Source organism: Branchiostoma floridae, unplaced genomic scaffold, assembly GCF_000003815.2.
Source record: "Branchiostoma floridae strain S238N-H82 unplaced genomic scaffold, Bfl_VNyyK Sc7u5tJ_1474, whole genome shotgun sequence".
Classification (NCBI taxonomy): Eukaryota; Metazoa; Chordata; class Leptocardii; order Amphioxiformes; family Branchiostomatidae; genus Branchiostoma; species Branchiostoma floridae.
The window spans coordinates 99,674-120,322 of NW_023365725.1; the positions used below are offsets into that span (position 1 = coordinate 99,674).

General features: G+C 40.2%; 2 protein-coding genes across 2 annotated transcripts; both read right to left on the bottom strand.

The window, feature by feature from the left end:
- Positions 1-264: 264 nt before the first annotated feature.
- On the bottom strand, positions 265-6,545 carry LOC118407800 (guanylate-binding protein 1-like). The gene is made up of 13 exons (XM_035808332.1): positions 6,268-6,545; positions 5,071-5,201; positions 4,578-4,698; positions 4,207-4,378; positions 3,751-3,961; positions 3,440-3,594; positions 2,803-3,028; positions 2,376-2,517; positions 2,048-2,234; positions 1,552-1,710; positions 1,164-1,250; positions 534-666; positions 265-302 (listed from the first exon to the last, which is right to left on the bottom strand). Exons 1-13 carry the CDS (start codon positions 6,543-6,545, stop codon positions 265-267), a joined length of 2,040 nt encoding a protein of 679 aa, XP_035664225.1.
- Positions 6,546-8,568: 2,023 nt separating this feature from the next.
- Positions 8,569-18,663, bottom strand: LOC118407801 (guanylate-binding protein 1-like). Its single transcript, XM_035808334.1, has 14 exons — positions 18,386-18,663; positions 14,938-15,068; positions 14,460-14,580; positions 14,115-14,286; positions 12,696-12,951; positions 12,359-12,513; positions 12,097-12,164; positions 11,637-11,788; positions 11,046-11,214; positions 10,640-10,826; positions 10,282-10,440; positions 9,943-10,038; positions 9,390-9,525; positions 8,569-9,239 (listed from the first exon to the last, which is right to left on the bottom strand). Exons 1-14 carry the CDS (start codon positions 18,661-18,663, stop codon positions 9,214-9,216), a joined length of 2,106 nt encoding a protein of 701 aa, XP_035664227.1. The 3' UTR covers positions 8,569-9,213.
- Positions 18,664-20,649: the final 1,986 nt, after the last annotated feature.

Here is a 20,649-nt window from a genome sequence, read left to right on the forward strand (position 1 = left end):
AAGAATTATAGTACTACGAATAAAGACAACAAACAATGATACTAACCTACAGAAGAATGAATGGTTACATAAGGATCTACTAATAATAAACCTCACTTTAATTTAAACAACTCTGAAATTTGGTTGCTTTGTTCAAAACCGTTCCAGCCAGGAAAGTTGTCTTTTTGTACATAACACTCTCCACAGATCGAGAGTGAAGTAAACGTTTAATGCAGAAGTTTGGTCTTGCAGAATTGATTGCCGTGCTCTCAGTGATGATCAGTTTTACGAGATGATGCACCCATCATCTGCACTAGATGCAGCTGCAAAGAAGTAACAAACACTATTAGTTACTGTAATCAACCCATGAGTGTGACATGTCACCTCAAATGTGTTGTGTTCTGTAGTAGTACAATTATTGCAAAATATCGATGTTTTGGTATTTCAGCACAATCCTATATGATAGACAATGAATAAGCGATACATATTTTGCATAGTTGTTAATATTGTACATGTCCCTACAGTTCTCATTATGATACCAAACAATTACTTACAAGGAGTTGAAGGTAAATCATCGATAGCTTTGCGCAGAGATTCCAGCTCTTGCCTGGTGACGTCTAACTCGTGCTGCTGTGCTTCTAACACGCATTTCAGCAACAGCTCCCGCAACTTGGATAGTAATTCCTCCTGAAGAATGAATGTGATGAAATGCTGTCAATTCAGGTTTAAAAAGAAGCGAAGAAGTGTTCCAATTAACCTAAATGACAGATTGTTTTAAAACTGGTACGTCAAGAAGGACCTCAATTGGCGTCATTAAAAGAATACATGTATATGTTGCTTTCCCTGCGTATGAATATTGTGACAGTGCTACATCATGCGTTCGACATTTGTTAAACAACTCATAGTGCACGTATGTGATAGTGTACTATAAGGGAAAATGTGCCGTGGTGCTTTCAATTGACATTGGCATTTGCCATCATTGTTTCCTGTACCTGCATAGTAATTTAGCATCAACATAACTTGCTCATCGGCAAGAGATTTAGTAGCTTAATTGGTAGTTGTATCGTTACAGGCTAACTTCAACTTTTGACTTGCTATCGTGCCCATGTGGCGCAAGGCCTAGGTTAAAAAGCTTTCTTCCTTATAAAAAAAAACTTTACTTTGCAATCACTGCTATTTCTTACCATTTCCTGTTTCATTATTTCTCCCACCAGTTCCACTACTAGCTCTTGGAACTTCTGTTCACGTTGCTCCTGCGCCTCTTGTTGCACCTGCGATTTATCAGGAAAGAAAAAGTATGTCATGTCGAAGAAGGTCAGACATCCATGCAAAACGAAACGTCAAATAATAGTTACCGAAACAACAGGATAGACTTTGTAAATGGTCAGACGTTTCGGGTAGCATCCGCTGCATCAATCAGTCGCTGTATCAATGACACAACTTTTGACCAACTTGTTAAACAAATCAATGCGTAATCACTGATGATTGGTCCATTAAGTGTCCCCAAAAGTACAATCACACATTTCTGCCAGCTTAAAGATAAAATGAAATACACGAAATACATGCTTGTACCTCCTCCATCATCTTTTTGTGCTGCTCCTCCAATTTCTGAAGAATTTCCCTCTGGGCCCGAGACATGTCCTGTGCCTGCTGGCGCAGCTGCTGCAGTTGTTCCTCTCTTTCTTTAGCCCGACGTTCTGCATCCTTTGCCTTCTGCCGTGCCAGCATCAGCTGAAATGTGTTGACATACTTAATTATGTCGGATGTACATTTTTCCTTAGAACACATGTTCTGTAGTTTCTTAACGATTTAGATCATATTACAAAATTTCTACTTATCTGATATTGAAGATGTGTTTTCTCGGACTGTCTATAATATTGTCATTTTTGTCGACAAAAAGATCTAGAAAGCCTAACGAAATGGCAAAATGTGGTAAAATACGTCCAAAATAAATTCCTGGTTTAAGGTGAGTAAATGTGTATTACAAAACATTCAGCCAGAAGTAAATAGGGACAATAATCTAGGCTTGCTACATCGCTTTGCAATACCTTAAAATGTGGGATTATACCTTCTTGTGATGTTCCTCAATCTTCTTAAACTCAGCCTTAAGCTGCTCACAGTTTTTGGTCATCTCTTGCAGAACAACCCACTTCTGTGGACCACGGGCCTTCTTCTTGTACTGCTGCTGTGCACGGCAGACCTCCATTTCCAACTCACTGTAGTCGTAGTCTTTGGCAGGAAAATCTACGCGTTTCCTAGCAAACAAAAAAACAGTTGAAATACATGAAAATCATATGATTTGGAATTCACTATTAAGAACGTAAATCTCAATAGAAGGAGGTCACGATGTTGAAGGCTCAAATGACCTTCCTTTTTTCAAAACAAGTCTGAGTTACCTAACCGTGACTAACAGGCGTTCAGAAAGCTTCTGACAGAAGATCTTGGAAGTTTCTTCGTTCTGTTGGATGAAGTGGAGGAGCTCTCCGCCAGTAACGTCCGACCTGATGGCGTTGTATTCTGTACGAGCCTCTCTTTGAACTGTAAAGAAACAAAAATGTGCTGAAGTATAACACTTTGAACAGCTTTGATCCTGGTGTGTTTGTGTTCTTTGACAGGAATGTTATCATTTGATAATGATGAAAACTTTCAGGTCGCATTTGTTCAATAATCATGATTGTGTTGATGGCATTGTTTCAAGGTGAAACTACGCGTCTATTATTTAGCTAGGCACTGTAATGGGTCCATTAGTTTCCAGAGACTGTATACATCCTTATAAGTTTTGAAACTAGCCAGATTCAGCGGTAGAGTTTCAAAGGTACTTACTCAGACGTTTTTCCAATCGGTCTACAACAGTCCTATTCCCATGGCCCAGATCCTCTGCGCTGGTACCAAGATGACCAACCCTCCTTATGAGCTTGTCTTTAACTTCCTCGAATTGTTGATTGTGGAGGTCAATGAGCGTCGGTTGGCTAGAATAGAAGAGAGTTCCGTCGCTTGCAGTCTCCTCCAATGGAACTTGTCCATTCCCAGTGGCTTTAGCAACCCGGTCCTACAGAGCATTCGTTTCGCAAATGCTTTAGAATACTGAATGAGGTATGCCATTGTCTCGCCTAACTATATAATTGTTCTTTAAGTGGCACTACCGATACGTGGTGAAATGATATACAGTGTAACAGTGGTACGTATGTATAGTATTACGCTAGTCATCGTTGATACACATTATAATCACATCTGTGCGTCATGTCTTCTGATTGTTGTAGACAACGCATCAGCAAAAATAATGAAATCACAATAAAATGTGAACAAACGCTATATAAGATACAATTAACCAACCAATATGTCTGACATTACTCTGTGTACTGCTAAATCTGTCCCCTTGTAGTTGGGATATACAATGACAGCTGATATGGAATTACAATCGTTATAGATTAACAACATATCAATATTTAATAGCCCTTACTTGCATCTGGTGTTTGTACTCCATAACCGCCTTCTCTATAGCCTTGCCCCACATGACCTCCACTGTGTTCTTCCAGGTGTTGTCCAGGGCAGGGATGGAGTTGGGGTCATTGACCGCTTCCACATACTGTTTTGTCATGATGCTGAGGGCCAAACCTGACAGAAAATTACACACATTATATTGATAACAGCTGAAAAGTTTGCCAGACTCATCGTGTATTCAATGAATCAAACGTAGTATATAGATCCATGCCAGTAAACAGTTCATCTATCATGAAATGTTAGTTACATTTATACACCTGTCCTACTCACCATTGACAGTCGATCCCTTGTTGTAGCCCCTCTTTGCACGTGCCTTTTGCAACAAACTCTCGATGAGCTCATCAACTCCCTTGGTAAACTTTGGGTTCAGGCTGTTTGTGTGCTGAGCTATGTTAGTCATAATTGTGGTGTCGCCAGAAGGACGTTCCAAGGTTGCGCATTCAATTGATGAGAAGGACGCAAGGATGGCCTGTCCTACATCCTGGCGTTGAAGGACCTAAGTTTAAAGGATAAGTAATGAACGACGGAGGCAGGTATATGACTGTTGCATTTTATGACTGTTGCATCGTAGTCAGGAAGCAAGATAATCAAGGACCTATGAATCTCTCATATGCACGTAGTACCTTTATGGCAAACTACACTAATATATTTATGCTTTCCTATTCTATTATAAAAATATTGTATCCCATGTGTTGATAACGTAGTACTGCATACGTTATACCCTACCTTAGTCACCAGGTACTCAGTAGGATCCATTTCTCTGCCGTTCTCATCCTCCATGTTCAGAGACACGTCACGTAGCAGCCACAGGAAGTCTGGGAAGAACTCACGGAATGCTGACACGCCTGACTTCTTTCCCCTTTTCACTGAGATTTCGTCAGCAAGATTGACGAAGCACCTAAAATATTTTGAATGAAAATAATTGCAGATGTGTAACAGATGATATATAAGTATCATGGGCTATATGAAAATAGGGAGTTCAACTTATAATACAAAATATGCCTTCAACAACAGATACTAATGGATGTAATTTGTGATTTGTAGCCATACCGTTGTCTGTAACGTTACATGGGCTGTAGATAGTTCTAGCTACTTACTGCATCTTTTCCAGATCTCCCTTGTATGGTACATTTTGTGAGTTGTAGATGAGTTTAGAGGACAGCAGAATTGTCAGCACCAGGATGGAGGCGTCCTGGCCAGCACTCGCTCCGGGTGCGTCTGTTAGAAGTATTGTTTCGTATGAACATCAATCAAACATTAAGTATATATATTCCCCTTTATCCATTGTCACACCGGTAGAATGATAAGCTTGGTAGAACATTCCAAAGAAATGGAAATGTCACATCATTTGATGTTAACGTTCCACAGCTTATTTTCGAGTAATATGAAAATTATACTAGTGCCAGAATGCTAACGTCCATTTAAAGGTCAAAGGATGTGAAAAACAAAACAAAAAAATAAGAATCTATTATTACTAAGTTTTTTATTTGCACGTTCGCATCCATATAATCAAATCAACGTGGCTTTATGACTAATCTAGGACAAGTCCAGGAACAAAACACCAGGGTAGCTCTGAACAAACCCACATACCTATGCCCTCCGTGTCAAGCAGCACGATAGTGAAGTCCTTCCCCCGCAGCACCTTGGTGCCCATCCAGATACCAAACGTGTGGGGGGACATGCGGTGGCCCAGCGCGAAAGCATCAGCTGTACCCAGCAACCTGGTACACATTTCAAGACGCATGCCGGTCAGTATAGTTTTGAAATGATTATTCGACTTCTGGATTTTTAAAATGTAATTTGTCTATCAAAACTAAACTTGGTACCATAGGAAAGGGGATCACACAAGCTTTCAATTGATATATAATACATTGAAATTGATGCAGAAATCTGATAAACCAAAGTTGATATGCAAAACTTTATGTCCCGAGTTTAGTTAGTGCATGCTCGAATGTTTCATGTACCCAGTACATCACTGATATAAGAAGATAAAAGACATATGCAGGTGGTATTTTGAGCCCTGTTGTGTGAAAGACAATTAATCTTGACACTCGCTTGCTGGATATAAACCACTTGATAAAGTGTAACAGTTTCTCGCGAAATACAATCCGAAGTCATAAAATGTCATTGCAGCATTGATAGAAACGATCTCCTGGCGACCAAGATGAATAAAAAACGAATACAAGCATCCAATTTGCACCAGTGTGCAATCATGCGGATAGAGAGTATTTAGTTGCCATTCAACAATTCAATCAAACATGCATTATTGGTCATTTGTCCGCAGACACCTTGCGATCGCGAGCAATGTGACAAAGGGCCTCAAGCTCTGTTGGAAGGTATAACAAGCCTCTGTGAGATGTACATTGTATTGGTTTCTTGCGCCCCTCAAGCCAAATGGTTTGCTCCATTTACGTCAACAAAATAGCTTGACAACGGTTTGTATTACTTTGTCAACAATTTTCGACCCACCTCTTGTTATTTTCACCAAATTAAAAGACTTATTTTTTCTATTTTTTGTAGGGTATTGGCGGTATAAGAATATAAAGATTTGGTCGGATCATTTCTATGCTGTCTTAACCTGTATATCCATGAGTTCGGGAGCATATTTTATTTCAGCAAAGAATATCAACATGTGGAGAAGAATATGTCTTGAAACATTATCTTGGGGTAGAATTTTGGGATATACTGGTAATTAGGCCACTGTTCCTGGTATCATGGTAAGCCTACATTATTGATCACACACTATGTAGCAGGTTATTAGACAATTGATATTCCATGCAACGCTACCTGGACAGGATGTAGCTTTTCCCAGTCCGGCAGGGCCCACAGATTGAGATGACACTCACGGGCTCCTCGATCCCCTCCAGTAGTTCCAACGCCTCGGGAACAATCTGTGCGCTTTCCCGCCGTTCGCCCTGTACTGTCTCTACTCTACCAGTGGAAGCATTGTACTGTAGGTCGTTTGGCAGAATAAGCGGGATGGACGAACCCTTAACACGTTTCCCACCTTTCTTCGGCTTCAGCTCCTCCACCTTGAAACCGAACTTGGAATGCACCCCCGGCATGTCTGCTGGAAACACCTGACAGTCAAAGTCAAGTACAGGCGTCTACATTGCTTTCTGTCAGTGAGACCCTAGCTTTACTTGATCAGAGCACTTTTGTCGATCCTGGCTGGTTAGTTCCTGTTTTGTAGCCGTGAGGCTTCAGTGGGAATTTCCAATAGTCTCGCGTGGAGGGTCACCAGGGGGTTTCAAAGTAATTGACCAATGTCATAATTCGTTTCCGTGACTTCACCAAATACGACGAGGATTTTTGCGCACAATATTCACTTTTCGCTCCTTAGCTTATGCTATATTACTAAAACACGTGTTGCTATTTACTGGTGCATTCATAAAATCCATAGTAATAACTCTAAAACCACATATTTACCCTCACAATGATGTAATGCAATGAGTCATACAAAAAGTACCCCTCCCACTCCCCGGATGATACTACTAAAACCATGGCACAAAAAATACACAAATGATTATGTAAAATAAACAGTAAGCAGACGGCTATGATTTTGCACTTATCCAAGACGCAAAACGATGATGCAAGCTTTTACATATACCCTTATTTTCACTTTCGGTGTTGCGTCAGCCATTTTCTCTTTGTCGGATGTTCAAACATGAAACTACCAACAATGTGATTTAAAATAGGTTGGAATGTGATTTGGGTAGTCAACTGGTTGACATTCGATGGGTCATTAGATCACAATTGCTATCATCTAATCCTGACTGGAAACAATTTTGAATTTCATTTACTCGGCCTGATAAAGTCGTTGACCAATCCTGAAAGGCTATTCTCCTGTCTAAACATACAAGACCAAGTATGCAATGCAGTGCAGAAAAGGAGATCAACTTCTGGAATTTTGTGGCCTTTTGCCGACATGAACGAGATGGTGGAGGTAGCCTCTGCCCTGGGTTGCCAAGTTATATCTTTATGACCCTCTGACCTGTAACAATCTGTTTACCCTGATAGGCTAATGTTTGTTATTTTGGAAGAAATCCAACGGGTCTCGTAAAAACTTTGATGGAGTAGCATTTCTGTGAGAAGGGACTCTAGTACGCCAAAAAGCATTTACTCAACTGTGTATAGTTTTGAAAAAGGTCTGATGTTTCAGACAGCATTTGCTGTCTTTTGTCTGTGACACAGAAGAGAGCATTCTAAATCGTAACTAAATTTATGATTTGATATGCAAAGGAGATGAAGACCATTTTTAAGAGCTGAAGGGACTGTAGTACTTTTTACATCCGCATGTGTTTACAAAACTGCCCTTTTATAACGTTACTTACAATGGCACTTTGCCACTTGGCATAGACCTTGTTTCTATGCAAAACTGAATGGTCGACTGTTTGCACCCTTCAACTGTTGAGTTTACGCAAAGTTCAAGAATGTGATTGAAAGGCAAAGCCACGCTGGGATGCACCGTTGCAATTTGGTATACTGATGTGACTTGTTTCCTATGGCCTCTTGTCGAGTACGCCTGTGTCGTCTGGCACCCTGGGCTTACCGTGGTTTTATCATCAAAAGTTGAACGCGTCCAGAAGAGGGCTCTGTGGATCATACTTGGACCGGAGTAAGTAACTTATGACAGTGCACTGGATATTTCGTAGTTTTACCAGAGTCCCACCTGGTCGAATAGGGGACTTTGGTCAAGTTAGGAATAAAGCCTAGTAGGAGTAGAAGGTAGCTACCCGAGGCCTGACTGTAAACAAGTAGGTATAATTTACTAGTAACAATGGATATAAAGAGTAGGCAACAACATCTTCAAACACATAATGATTCAAGAAGTTCGTTTATTGGTAAAGCAAAACGCACAACAACAATAGTTTTATAACTTATGAGCGGTAGTAGACGTTAATAACCTATCAACAGTCACAGGACTGTGTCCATATTTTTCTGATTGTATATAGCTAGCTGAACAGAAATATTTCATTTCTTATATATTTCTTTCTCGTAGTGGCCTAAATTGTCAATCATAGTTTTTGGTATTAGGCTGTGGTACTGCCAAGACGATAAAGTAACATTCAATTCACGATGTATACATGGATCACTAGTACAGTCGAATAAAGTGTAAAAAAAAACTTAGGAATGAATACATTTGATATAGATACTTTGATGTTGACAAGGTACTTAAACTTCCATTGTAGAATCTTTGTCATTGTCAAATCGTTATCAGATCCATTTGGTGCAAAGTTAGTGAGTATTTCTCAAATGTATTGACATGTTTAAATTGAACCTAGTTAGATTTCAGACATACGTTTATCAACAGTTCAATTCATCAAATAACATGGTTCTTTACATTCACGATGTGATTTGAACAAATTGTGGAGAAAATTGCATAAGATATATGCTTAGCTCCTTTTATGCACCTACGTTGACATTATTCTTCACAGACAAATTCAGATATCCACATACTACACACACTGTCGGTGACACACCAAATTCTAAGTACACTCAAGCTTCACATAAAACACATTCTAGGCACTCTGATACCAAAGTACCGATAAGCTGATATATGAGAGCCCTAATATATCATAAGGATATTTCCAAACTTGCTTGTGCTGTAACAGTATATTTAGCTAACGCAAAATCACTAAACGTACCGCTGTGGCTTATTGCTCAACAACAGTTATAATTGAGATCAACACGTTGGTATTCGTGTTGTTTGCAGAAGCAATATGGTCACCTCTACGAGATGGGGCACTTACTGGGAGCTGAAAGGAAGCAACAAGTATGATGAGTTGGCGATGAAGATCGTGGTTAAAAGAACAAATTTGCCATAATGTCCTGATTTCGACAGTTGTGCGAAAGACAAGTTGGTCTAGATCTTAAGACGTTGGTATAGGGGATTAATAACTACTTACGTGGAGCTGGTGGAGCTGCAGTTTTTTCCATAACTCGACCCATCATGTCCAACATATGCCTGTTCATTTCTGTCTGTTGCTGCTGCATGCCCATCATCACTTCCATCATCTTGGCATGTTCCCTCTCACTGCGATCCTGGTAGTTATATTTTTTAGTTAGCTAAACAAATGATGTTTTATTCACGATGACGAAACTGTTTATAACAACATATTGTTTAATGAAAAGAATGCTGTGTTTATTAAGGTCGTAGAATGAAATACAAACAATAATCTAACACTGGCCTTCGCTTTTAAGTCCAACTTTTTGTGTTCAGTTGGCGATATGGCCCAATACATATGGACATAATTGTTGCCAGGTTGTCATTATGAATAAACTTGTTGATACGTAAGTTGTCGTTTTCGTATCTCACTTTTGTTATTATCTAATGTCCGGGGCTCAATTGTTATACTAAAGATAAAACCAATTGTTAGTTAAATGCATAAAGAGGTTCTTTTTGAAATCAGATGTTTGCCTGAAAACTATCTCATAATCGCCACACTGTCAAATTACTACCTTTTCTCGTTGAGCCTGTTCCTCCCTTCGTGCATCTTTCAGTTCTTGGACCTTCTTCTCCTCCTGCCTGAGTCGCTCCGTCTCTTGTTGCTTCATCTAAAATTAAGCCAGTGCATGTAATAATAGAGAGGGAGATTTTCATTGGCACAGCGAAAGTACAGAGATCTCCTAAATGTTTTACAACTATTGATATAATAATTTAACTAATAATTACAAGGTTCACGAGTACATTACTATATCAGGATTCACTACCTCCCATAAAAGGATTAACAAGGCTGGATTCACAACCCCTCATCGTTCTTATTATGTAGTAGTCAACTGAATAATAAATTCTGTTACCGTCTCCATCTGCTCCTTGTTCTGCTGCAGCACTTTCTGCAAAGTTTCCTGCTGGGCCTTCTCCCTGTCCTTTGCCTGGTTAATCAGCTGCTGCATCTCCCTGGCCTGTTCCTTGGCTTTGACCTCTGCCGCCTGTACCTTCTGTTGTTCCTCCAATACCTGAAATAAAGATGATATCAAGATGTACACTTAAAGCGTTTCTTGGTTGATAGCTTACAGGATTTAGATAGCATAACATGTAAAGGAAAGGAGACTAAATGTATTTAAGCAGCCTGACTTTACACATGTAGTATACTTTCAGTCGGAGAAATAAACAGACGTCAATGAATTTTACGGCTCTTAGAGATGTAAGAATTACCTCTTTCTGATATCCCTTGATCTTCTCAAAGTCGACCTTCATCTTCTCTATGGTTTTGGTCATTTCTTTCAGAACAACCCACTTCTCCGGACCACGCGCCTGCTCGTTGTACTGCTGGCGTGCATGGTCCAGCTCTTTCATCAGCTGTTTGAAGTCGTAACCAGAAGGAGGCGACAATGCATGTTTTCTGGCAAACAAACCGATAAAATACATACTATTAGATAATCAATAAGACCCCATAGTCAACTAAAACCACTTTAAAAACTATATAATACTCTTTGTATTTCGGTACAGAAATTACACTGAATAATACACAATTAAACAACTATCGGTTGAGGTTAGGATATTATAGTAGTCATTGGAAAATAGCCTCTGTCTTAAGCATCCAACGGAAGATTTTAGTCACCTTATTGGGTCAAACAAGTATTCAAAGAGCTCTTGACAGAAGCTCCAGGAGTGTTGCTTGTTCGCCTGGATGTACTGGTGAAGCTCTCCGCCAGTAACGAAGGATCCCTTCTTCTTCTGGATGATGCCGTCTTCTGCCACAAACTCGACCGTACGCTCCTCTCTTTGAACTGAAATTAATATGCAAATAACGAAGAAGAATATGAGTATATATATATATATATATATATATATATATATATATATATATATATATATATATATATATATATATATAACGTTTGGACGCTTTTTGTACATGCGTAACACATGTACCTTCAATAATTTTGTCAGACTTCTAATGCACATTAAGGTAACAGTATTTTATTTAGGTCTCAAACCATTGATTTCCAAACATACTCTGTAATCTTAGAAATATCATAACGTTAAATTGATTTCCTGTTCACATAGCTAGAATGGTCAACAGATAATCGGATGTGTATATATCTACCTCTGACGTTTGAGCACAGTCATATCTGTGCAATTGCGCAACTTCTCATTACTTTATTAGCGTTTTTTGTTTTAGGTTATCCAAATGTTCAATGCTGCCTACCCAAGCGTTTTTGCATTTGGTCCACCACCGCGTTGCGCTCCTGAGGACCCTGTTTCTCTGAGCTTATGCCAAAATGGCCGACCTTCTCCACAAACATGGCTGTGGCGTCTTTGAACGCCGCGTTGTGGAGGTCCATGAGCGTACTAGGTTGTCTGCACAGAGAGGTTAGAACAGTTGGAATGTGTAAGACTTATTTAATAAACATGGCATAAGATATGTTTGGATAGGATTTATTAGACTGCATGTTCAGCCACTAATGAATCCAGTCAAATGCAGCTATGCTTAAACCATATGTATGCCTGTTTTCTTATCACTACCTATACTATCTACTATCTAATACACTTTCGGCTGGGTATTGCGTAAACTTATTCGTCTGGATATAGTTTGGTAGATGATGTGAAACACATCGTCATAAATCATGCAAAACACAATGACTAAATATTATAAAACATTTCCTTACTTTTTATCGGGTGAAGGACCATCTTCCTCCAACGGGATGCCATTCTTGGTGGCTTCAGCAACCTTTGCCTGACGAGTAAATCAAAATTCACAATGGTTAGACATAATCAGTATCCATTATAATTTCACGTCATTCGTAAAGCCACAAATCACCACTGAAAAACAATAATGTTTCACTAGTGTCTTTAATATCACGAGCTGGCACTAGACAGGAAAAGCTTTACTGTCTATGACGCTAGTGGTAAATTTTCAATGAACCCCACCTGCATCTGCTTGTTGTACTCCGCCACCACCTCCTCAATGGCCCTGCCCCGCATAACCTCTATGGTGTTCTGCCAGGTGTTGTCCAGGGCAGGGATGGCGTTGGGGTCATTGACCGCTTTCAGATATCCTTTGGTCATGATGCTGAGAGCCACACCTGGGAAAATCATATGCAAAGTCTAACAACCAACAAGTAAGCGTTGTTCTTGTCTTCAAATTCATTTATATAAACAAAAGTTAGCACAAAACGAACATGTACAGTAAACAACTTTTCTACGACAAAGAATTGGAAAATCTTAAAGATGTCGTTAACGTCGAATGTTCTCCTTCATCACTTACCATTAACAGTTGAGGCCTTGTCATAACCTTTCTTTGTACGTGCCTTGAGCAACAACGTCTCTGTGAGCTCATCTACCCCTTTGTTGAATTCTGGGATCAGGTTGTCCTTGTGCTGAGCTATGTTCTTCATCACCTCCGTGTCCCCAGAGGGCCGTACCAAGATGGCACACTCCACGGATGGGAAGAATGTGAGGATGGCCCGTCCTACTTTGTCACTTTTTGACTCTTCGAAAGCATTGGGATTGCCATTAAGGACCTATATATAAAATATCATCCATCAAAGCTGTGTTATATAACCTTAAAATTTTCATTTCATACTGACGTGACGCATTTCAAAGCAATGCACGCAATGCAATACATCTTCCATCTACATTCATTGATACGGGACGGTGCAAATCCTGTTTCCTTGTCCCTTTCCACTTTCAATATTGTATGTTTAGCCCTGTATGTTCTCAGAGAGATACGAAGTGCATAGAAAAAATTCCAGAATAGGGTGTGTATTGTAGTTTTAGGGCTCCACCATTACACTTATAGTGAACTGATCTGAACATACTAGGCCGAAATTATGTTCAATGGAACGTAAGGGGGGCTTTGACATTTGCAGGAAGTTCATTCCACAAGTTAACAGCTGCATGACATTATTCCGTCACGTATTTGTGATACTGTCCCATACAATCTTCGCGGAAACCAAAACTTCACTTCCACTGCTTGTAAAAGCTGAAAAGTATCAATATATCCTTCCAACCTTCAACTGTTAACTTGTGGGATGAACTTCCTGCAAATGTCAAAGCCCCCCTTACGTTCAACATTTAAAAAAAGGAGCTGGACTCATTATTTAACAAGCCGACAAAACACTCCTATTTCTCTCATGGCTTAGGACGCTCCACAGTTCATCTTACAAGGCTCCGTCTAAACTTCAGTCGGTTAAACTACCATCTATTTCAACACCACTGAATTGATTATCCTACATGTAAATGCGGCTATCGTTGTGAAACAACTGAACATTATCTCTTACACTGCAAACTCTATACCAGCCAAAGACGTTCTCTGTTATCATCTGTCTCCAACATTAAAGACCTAAAGCAGCTCAACGACAGTACAAATAAGCTCGATCTTTACTGTTATACCCTTATATCCATTGTGCAGGTAGATTCTCCTAATTGATTCAGTACCAACTATCTTGTCTAAATTCACCTTATTTATCTATTTATGTAAATATCTATTTAAGTATTTAGTTATTTATGTATGTACGCTATTTACTACTTTTGTTTTTGCTTATGTTTTGAGTAGGAGGCTGTATATAAGCATGTATATGAAGCTTTTTGTCTAATACTCTTAAAATATATGTGAATAAATACAAAGTGGCGACATGCGGTTTTCTGGCGACATAAATGATAAAAAATAATAAAGATGTCTTGCCTTAGTCACCAAGTATTCTGTTGGTGTCATTTCCTTGCCATCATCATCCTCCATCTTCAGAGCCACGTCACGCAGCAGCCACAGGAAGTCTGGGAAGAACTCACGGAATGCTGAAACGTCTTGCCCCTTTCCTTTTTTCACCGTGATTCCTGAAGCCAACTGGACGAAGCACCTAACAGAGTTTTTCAAAAGAAAAATGTCAGATTTTGTACACTGTTAGATAATTTACTAGAGTAGCCAGAGAGAGAATAAGAACGAGTATCCTTGGAGACAAAATGATACAAGCTGTATTGAAACAAATATAACAACGGTGTACAGGCTGTATTGCACAATTAATCTACTCACTGTAGCTTTTCCAGATCCCCCTTGTACGGCACGTTGAGTGAGTTGTAGATGAGTTGTGACGACAGTAGGATGGTCATCACCAGGATAGAGGCGTCCTGGCCAGCACTGGCACTTATTGCGTCTGAAGGTTGAAATTATATTTTTGATCATTGTATAAGGGTTTCATCGAAGATGATTTCTACAAGACTAGTACTCTTTCATGTTTGATGCATGACGCTAGTGTAGGGTATCTGACATTCTTGTGGGAAGTCTATAGACGTCACCTCATAGCACTTTTGGTGACACTTTTTAAATGCCTTTATTACAACTACACATTGATACCTCACATGATATTTTCAATAATTTGTACATTTCGCTATCAAGTAGGCTGCTGCCATCTTCTTTGTTTTCTCATTTTAAGTCGGATGAACCTGATGCTGGAGCAAATTAATAACCATTTATCAACAGTCTCCAGGTTAGTTCTGAACAACCCACATACCTATTCCCTCCGTGTCCAGTAGCACAATAGTGAAGTCCTTCCCCCGCAGCACCTTGGTGCCCATCCAGATACCAAACGTCTGGGGGTCCATGCGATGGCCCAGCGCAAAGGCATCAGCTGTCCCCAGCAACCTAAACATAATTCAAGAAACGGTACCAAAACAAGAGTCCGGAGACCTCGACATAAATGGACCGTTCCAGCCGAACGCCATATCGAACAAATAGAACCCTATTCTATTCCGAATACTCGGTCAAAAACAGCCCTGGTGGGACAGGAATGGCCAAAGAAAAATGCTGTGCCTTTTTTTGTTGCAGACTATACCGACCGAGTATTGTTGTTTTTGGAAGGGTAGGCGCTACATAACATTACTTTGTTCCTAGACAGGATGCGCACGTAAAGCAATGTCCGTAGAAGAGACGGGATTCTGCACTGGCGGACTTTGTAGTAGTGTCTTATATATTTGACACGTGGTACATGCTCCCTCTCCGCGAGTGACCGAGCTACTTTCTTCTTAATTTGTTTTTTCTGCTGAGTATGCATGCACATGCCATGCATGCAACAAACGCGGTAGAAAACCTGTCACATATATACGTACACAGCTTTACACCTGCATCGACCGCATGTCAGAAAACGGGCAATCCTGACCACCAACAAGGTAATATTATGGAGCGCCTCCCGCTTCCGCTTTGACTTAAATTATATCGCTCTTACCGCAACAATATACGTCCCCTCCTCAAATGAAGGTACCCAGTGGATGTAGCCTTCCACAAAGAATGCATAGCATTTTTCTTTCGCCCGTTCTAAGAGGATTTTAAGGCCCCAAAAGCTAAACCGAAGTCATACGGTATCCTCAGCCTAATAGTGGCGGCGGCCATGTTTTTGCAACTCGCGCCGTTTTTGACCGAGGTTTTGGATTTCTTGTTTTATCTTGTTTTATATTTATCTAATCTATCGTGCAGAGATGGCTGTTATATCGTGCAGAGATGGCTGTTATTAGACTTTGTCATCAATCATATGCATTCATTCTTAGTTTGCATAATTCACATCTAAATGCATTTCTGTCAAACATAGCCGACCCCCAAATATCATGCCTGTCTGTTGAGCCATTGTTCGGTTAATCTCTGAAAACTAAAACGCTTTTGCCGTTCCAGAGCAAGCTGTTAAAAGGCAAAAATTTACTTCGACCTTCGTCTTCCCAAAATCTATCCACATGCTCTATAATCACTATAAATCCAAAGGCTCTTAGGTTTTGCTGACCGCCAATATCCAGAAACACTGACACACCCCTTTTGGTGAATGGCATATCCCACTGGTTCAATGTTCTCTGTTCATACAGTAATGTAACCTAAGTTTTACTGGCCAGGGGCAATTGTACAACAGAACCTTGTCCGGCCTACTTATAAAGCAGAATCTGATGTTTGTAGGGAAGCTTGTCACCAAACTACCCCTGAAGTTCCAGTGCGTGCTGGTATTATACTGTGTGCTGGTATTATACTGTGTGCTGGTATTATACTGTGTCATTAAGGATTGCCCCATTATAAGTGTCATTAAGGATTGCCCGTTTTCTGACATGCGGTCGATGCAGGTGTAAAGCTGTGTACGTATATATGTGACAGGTTTTCTACCGCGGTTCCAATGCATTAAAAGCTATGCGTCACCAAAAATTGAAAACCACAGCATTACCAGGGCCAGGCATCAAAAAGTGGAACCAAGCTGCAGTACTAAGGTCAACCACCACGAGGCCCAAAGTCACACCAGACAATGTACCAAGTGTCATTGCAATCGCGTGAAACATTTTAGAGTTATAGCGCCTGAACTAAAAAAAAAACATGCCCTGCAAAAGTATACCTCTATTTCAAGGACATGATAAGCAACAAACCGCCACAACATGAAAGACCTGCAGTTGTATATCTGTAGGTTTAGAAAATTGCTGAAGCATGTAGCGCCATGTTGACGAAACACTGCTGGGGCCCACTTGGGTAGTGAACACATTAAAGTCGATACCAGGCCGGCAACTGAGAGCAAGTGTCTAAACAAGCCTTTGACATCCTTTGTTTAATTATTGCAATGACCACATCAATTATGCTTGACAAAAGGCGGTTTTCAAAGTGACGACTAAACTTGCCAAACATTACCAGTTCTCAAAGAACACACTCCATGAAAAGTAATGATATATACCAGGAAATAAGTAGCCTCCATAGCAGGCTCTCTGGGGCCTTTCTTTTTGGCTCATACTACACTTTTGCTTGCCATCTATTTGTACTGGGTCGCTGATTGCTGGCCCCCAAGAGGGGCCGGCAGTCAGAAAAGGCCAGCAATCAGCGACCCAGTACAAATAGAAATGGCCAGCAAAAGTGTATTATGACCCCCAAAAAGGCCCCCAGAGAGCCTGCTATGGAGGCTAGTGTGTATATATATCTTCTTGGTTGAAATAAGCCTCCGGACAAGGATTCACCACAAACGTACGTATTATTTTCCGTGGTGCTGGTAGTGCACCGCTGACTAATGTTTTTCTATACGCGACAGGCATTCCTCATGTCCGGGTGTAGTTACTGTCAACATTTGACTGCCTATAGACCATACCAACATTTTGACTCGCTAGAAAAGTAAACTACAGACTTATAGACTGAAGACATTCCATCTTTTATCCTTTTGCCTAAACCGTAAAGGCACGGCCATTATCGGCGATTTTTTGGTGGTTGGATTTTCATGGATTTTCTATGGAAAGCTTTTACGCCACAAGAGTCAAGACAGCTGGATTTTCGTGAACGTTAACACATTCAAGACTTAATGGCAAATATCTTCTGTCTTAGACCTAGCTGAGCTAATATACGACGAAAATGTCAGGGCTGTCAACAAATGAAACATCTGTGCCAACAGGCTCATGATTTCGACAAGAACAACGTGGCATAAAGAAGTAACTATATGACATGTAAGGCCTAATAAAAAAGCTGATTGTGTTTTCGATTAGGGTCCTGAAAAAATTAAAGTGGGTAGGTATACATTATTTTTTTATCCCTTTTTCAAACTTTTGGCCGAAATGATCCAACAAATGTACTTTAACAACGTAAAACAACATCAGCCATTCAGGGCATCTGTATGTTCAACATTATATTCAAGTTGAACTATAATGGGGGTGTCAACAAAGAGGACCTAGGCTCAAAGAGTTTCAATTAAAACAGGCATGATGAGAGCATGTTGAAAAACGTGTCTCTTGCTAGCGATGGACCAGAAAAAAGTACTGTCTGCAGCTGCGCAGGAGTCCGTTCGGTAACCAAAAACACAACATTTTTCCTAAGTCCAATTAAGACGGCAAGCCTTGATATAAATAAGAAAAGTTAGCTACCCTTGTGAGTTTGGTACCATGACAACACAGCAAAGGCACCATGATACATGTAAATGAGGTGCGTAGCAAATTTGGCATTATAAATGTCCATTGTGGCATTACCTGGACAGGATGTAGCTTTTCCCAGTCCGACAGGGCCCACAGATAGAGATGACACTCACGGGCTCCTCGATCCCCTCCAGTAGTTCTAACGCTTGGGGAACGCCATGTAGGGTAGCCCGTTGTTCGTCCTGTATTTTCTCGACAGCACCGGTGGACGCGTTGTACTTCAGGTCGTTCGGCAGAATGAGCGGAATGGATGAGCCATGGACGGGTTGTCCACCTTTTTTCGGCTTCAGCTCCTCGACTGCGAACCCAAACTTGGATAGTAACCCCGACATATTCTCTGAGAACGCTTGGCCCCAAAAAAACTTCGATCGGGGGACACCAACTCAGAGCTCTGTCTCCGAGCTACCTCCTTTGATCACTGTGGAAACCACTGGGTACAAGTTCCCGTTTTTATCCTTGTGTGAGGTGAGTCATGGGAATTTCCAATAGTTACGTTTGAGGGTCAACATGAGGTTTATCAATCAATAAATATCCTTTTTGCATAATTCATATTTACTACATGTCGCCACGGGGTCAGAATTTTACCATTGAATTAGTATTTTCTCTCCAAGCATTACCAATCACAAGTATTGTTTGCTTAACCATGCCTGTCCACTACCGAATCCATGGTTGAGACTGAAAAACCGCATATTGACCCTTTAGGTGATATATTATCAGTCACAACAAAAACAATGAAAATGAAAGTAGATTCTAAAAATGATCTCATCAGTTCATTTGCATATGAAGTCTTCTTTATTGGTTTGAGCTTCAGTTGTGACAAGTAAATGATGTTAGACTGGATTGCGAAGAAACATTAAAAAAATCCTGTGACCTGTTTGACAACAAATAATACACACATGTGAACAAAGGATAGTGTTTTGTAACAATCCAGTCCTGAAAGGTGAAAGTTCAATGCTGGATATTCCCCTGTCTGACTCACAAGACGTTATTCCCCGTTACCTAAAATTAAAACACGAAAATCCCCCATCGTCGTAAGGGATTTATAAAGTAGGGAGGTTGTCACTTAAAACAATAGGAATGACAAGTTTGACAGCTTAACAGACGCTTGGCGTGGAATGTATGTTGACTTGATAACTTCATTAACATAGTACAAAAGCGTGTTCTGGCGACATATAAAGGCAACATTTCAATGTTTACTGCAATGCTTTCTTAGGTTAACTGTCAAACTCGACACCCCCTGTTGTTCTTTGAGTACCACCTCAGTTCCTTCTTCATAAGTCTAGTTCGTGGGGGTGGGGGTAGGTATTGGTGAAGAACGTCTTGTGAGTCATACAGGGGAATAACCAGCATTGAACTTTAACCTCTAAGCCTGGATGTTTAGCATAACATTAACCCTTGTTTACGGATGTGCATTATATCTAGATAAGTTAGAAGACGAACTTCATTTTGTAGTAGAATGTAGTTTGTACAAGAAAGAGAGAGCTGAACTCTACGGACTAATAGATTCCATGTTCCCCCACTTCATACGACTAAGTAATATAGACAAACTTATATTCCTTATGAATCTAGACAAACCTTTACTTATAAAGCATATCTGTTCTTACATTTTCAACATCACAAAGAAAGGAGAAGAAGCCGAATGTACGCAGTAGAATACGATTCTTGAGTAGTGTAGATTCATTGTATCATTATATCATGTTGTATCATTTATTGTGACCTGTACTGAACCCAGTGGGTATGAATGTACAATAAAGGTCTTCATTCATTCATTATTCGTGGTCACACGAGTTTTAAATTGTTGCAATCCCGTCTAATGGTGATACGTTGACTAACACAAGATCAAACCACTACACAACTGGAACTTTATATGCAAATGACTTGATATTATTTACACAATGAACTTTCATTTTCGCACTCATTACATTAGCCAAAGGGTCGTATATGGTTTTGGAGCAACAAATATGGATCCATGAGTAGAGTAATAACAAATAGCATGTCCGCGAGGTAACACTTAAAGGAAAAATTCACTTCGTGGATAAAATTCTGATCCGGTGTCGAAATTACATAGGAATTAATCATTAAAACTTTGCAATAATAAGAATATGATTTATGAACCCCATATTGACCCTCAAACCGCGACCATTGGATGAAAACGCGAACTAGCGCCTTGTGGCTTCTGCAGAATCAAAGGAAGTCGAACTCGGTGACACTCTGAGAGCAGAGCTTTGAGATTGTTTCCCTTTTTGGGTATCTAGTGGATATGTCGAGACGTCGACTAGTATCCAAGTTCGGGTTCTCGGTCGAGGAGCTATCCAAGT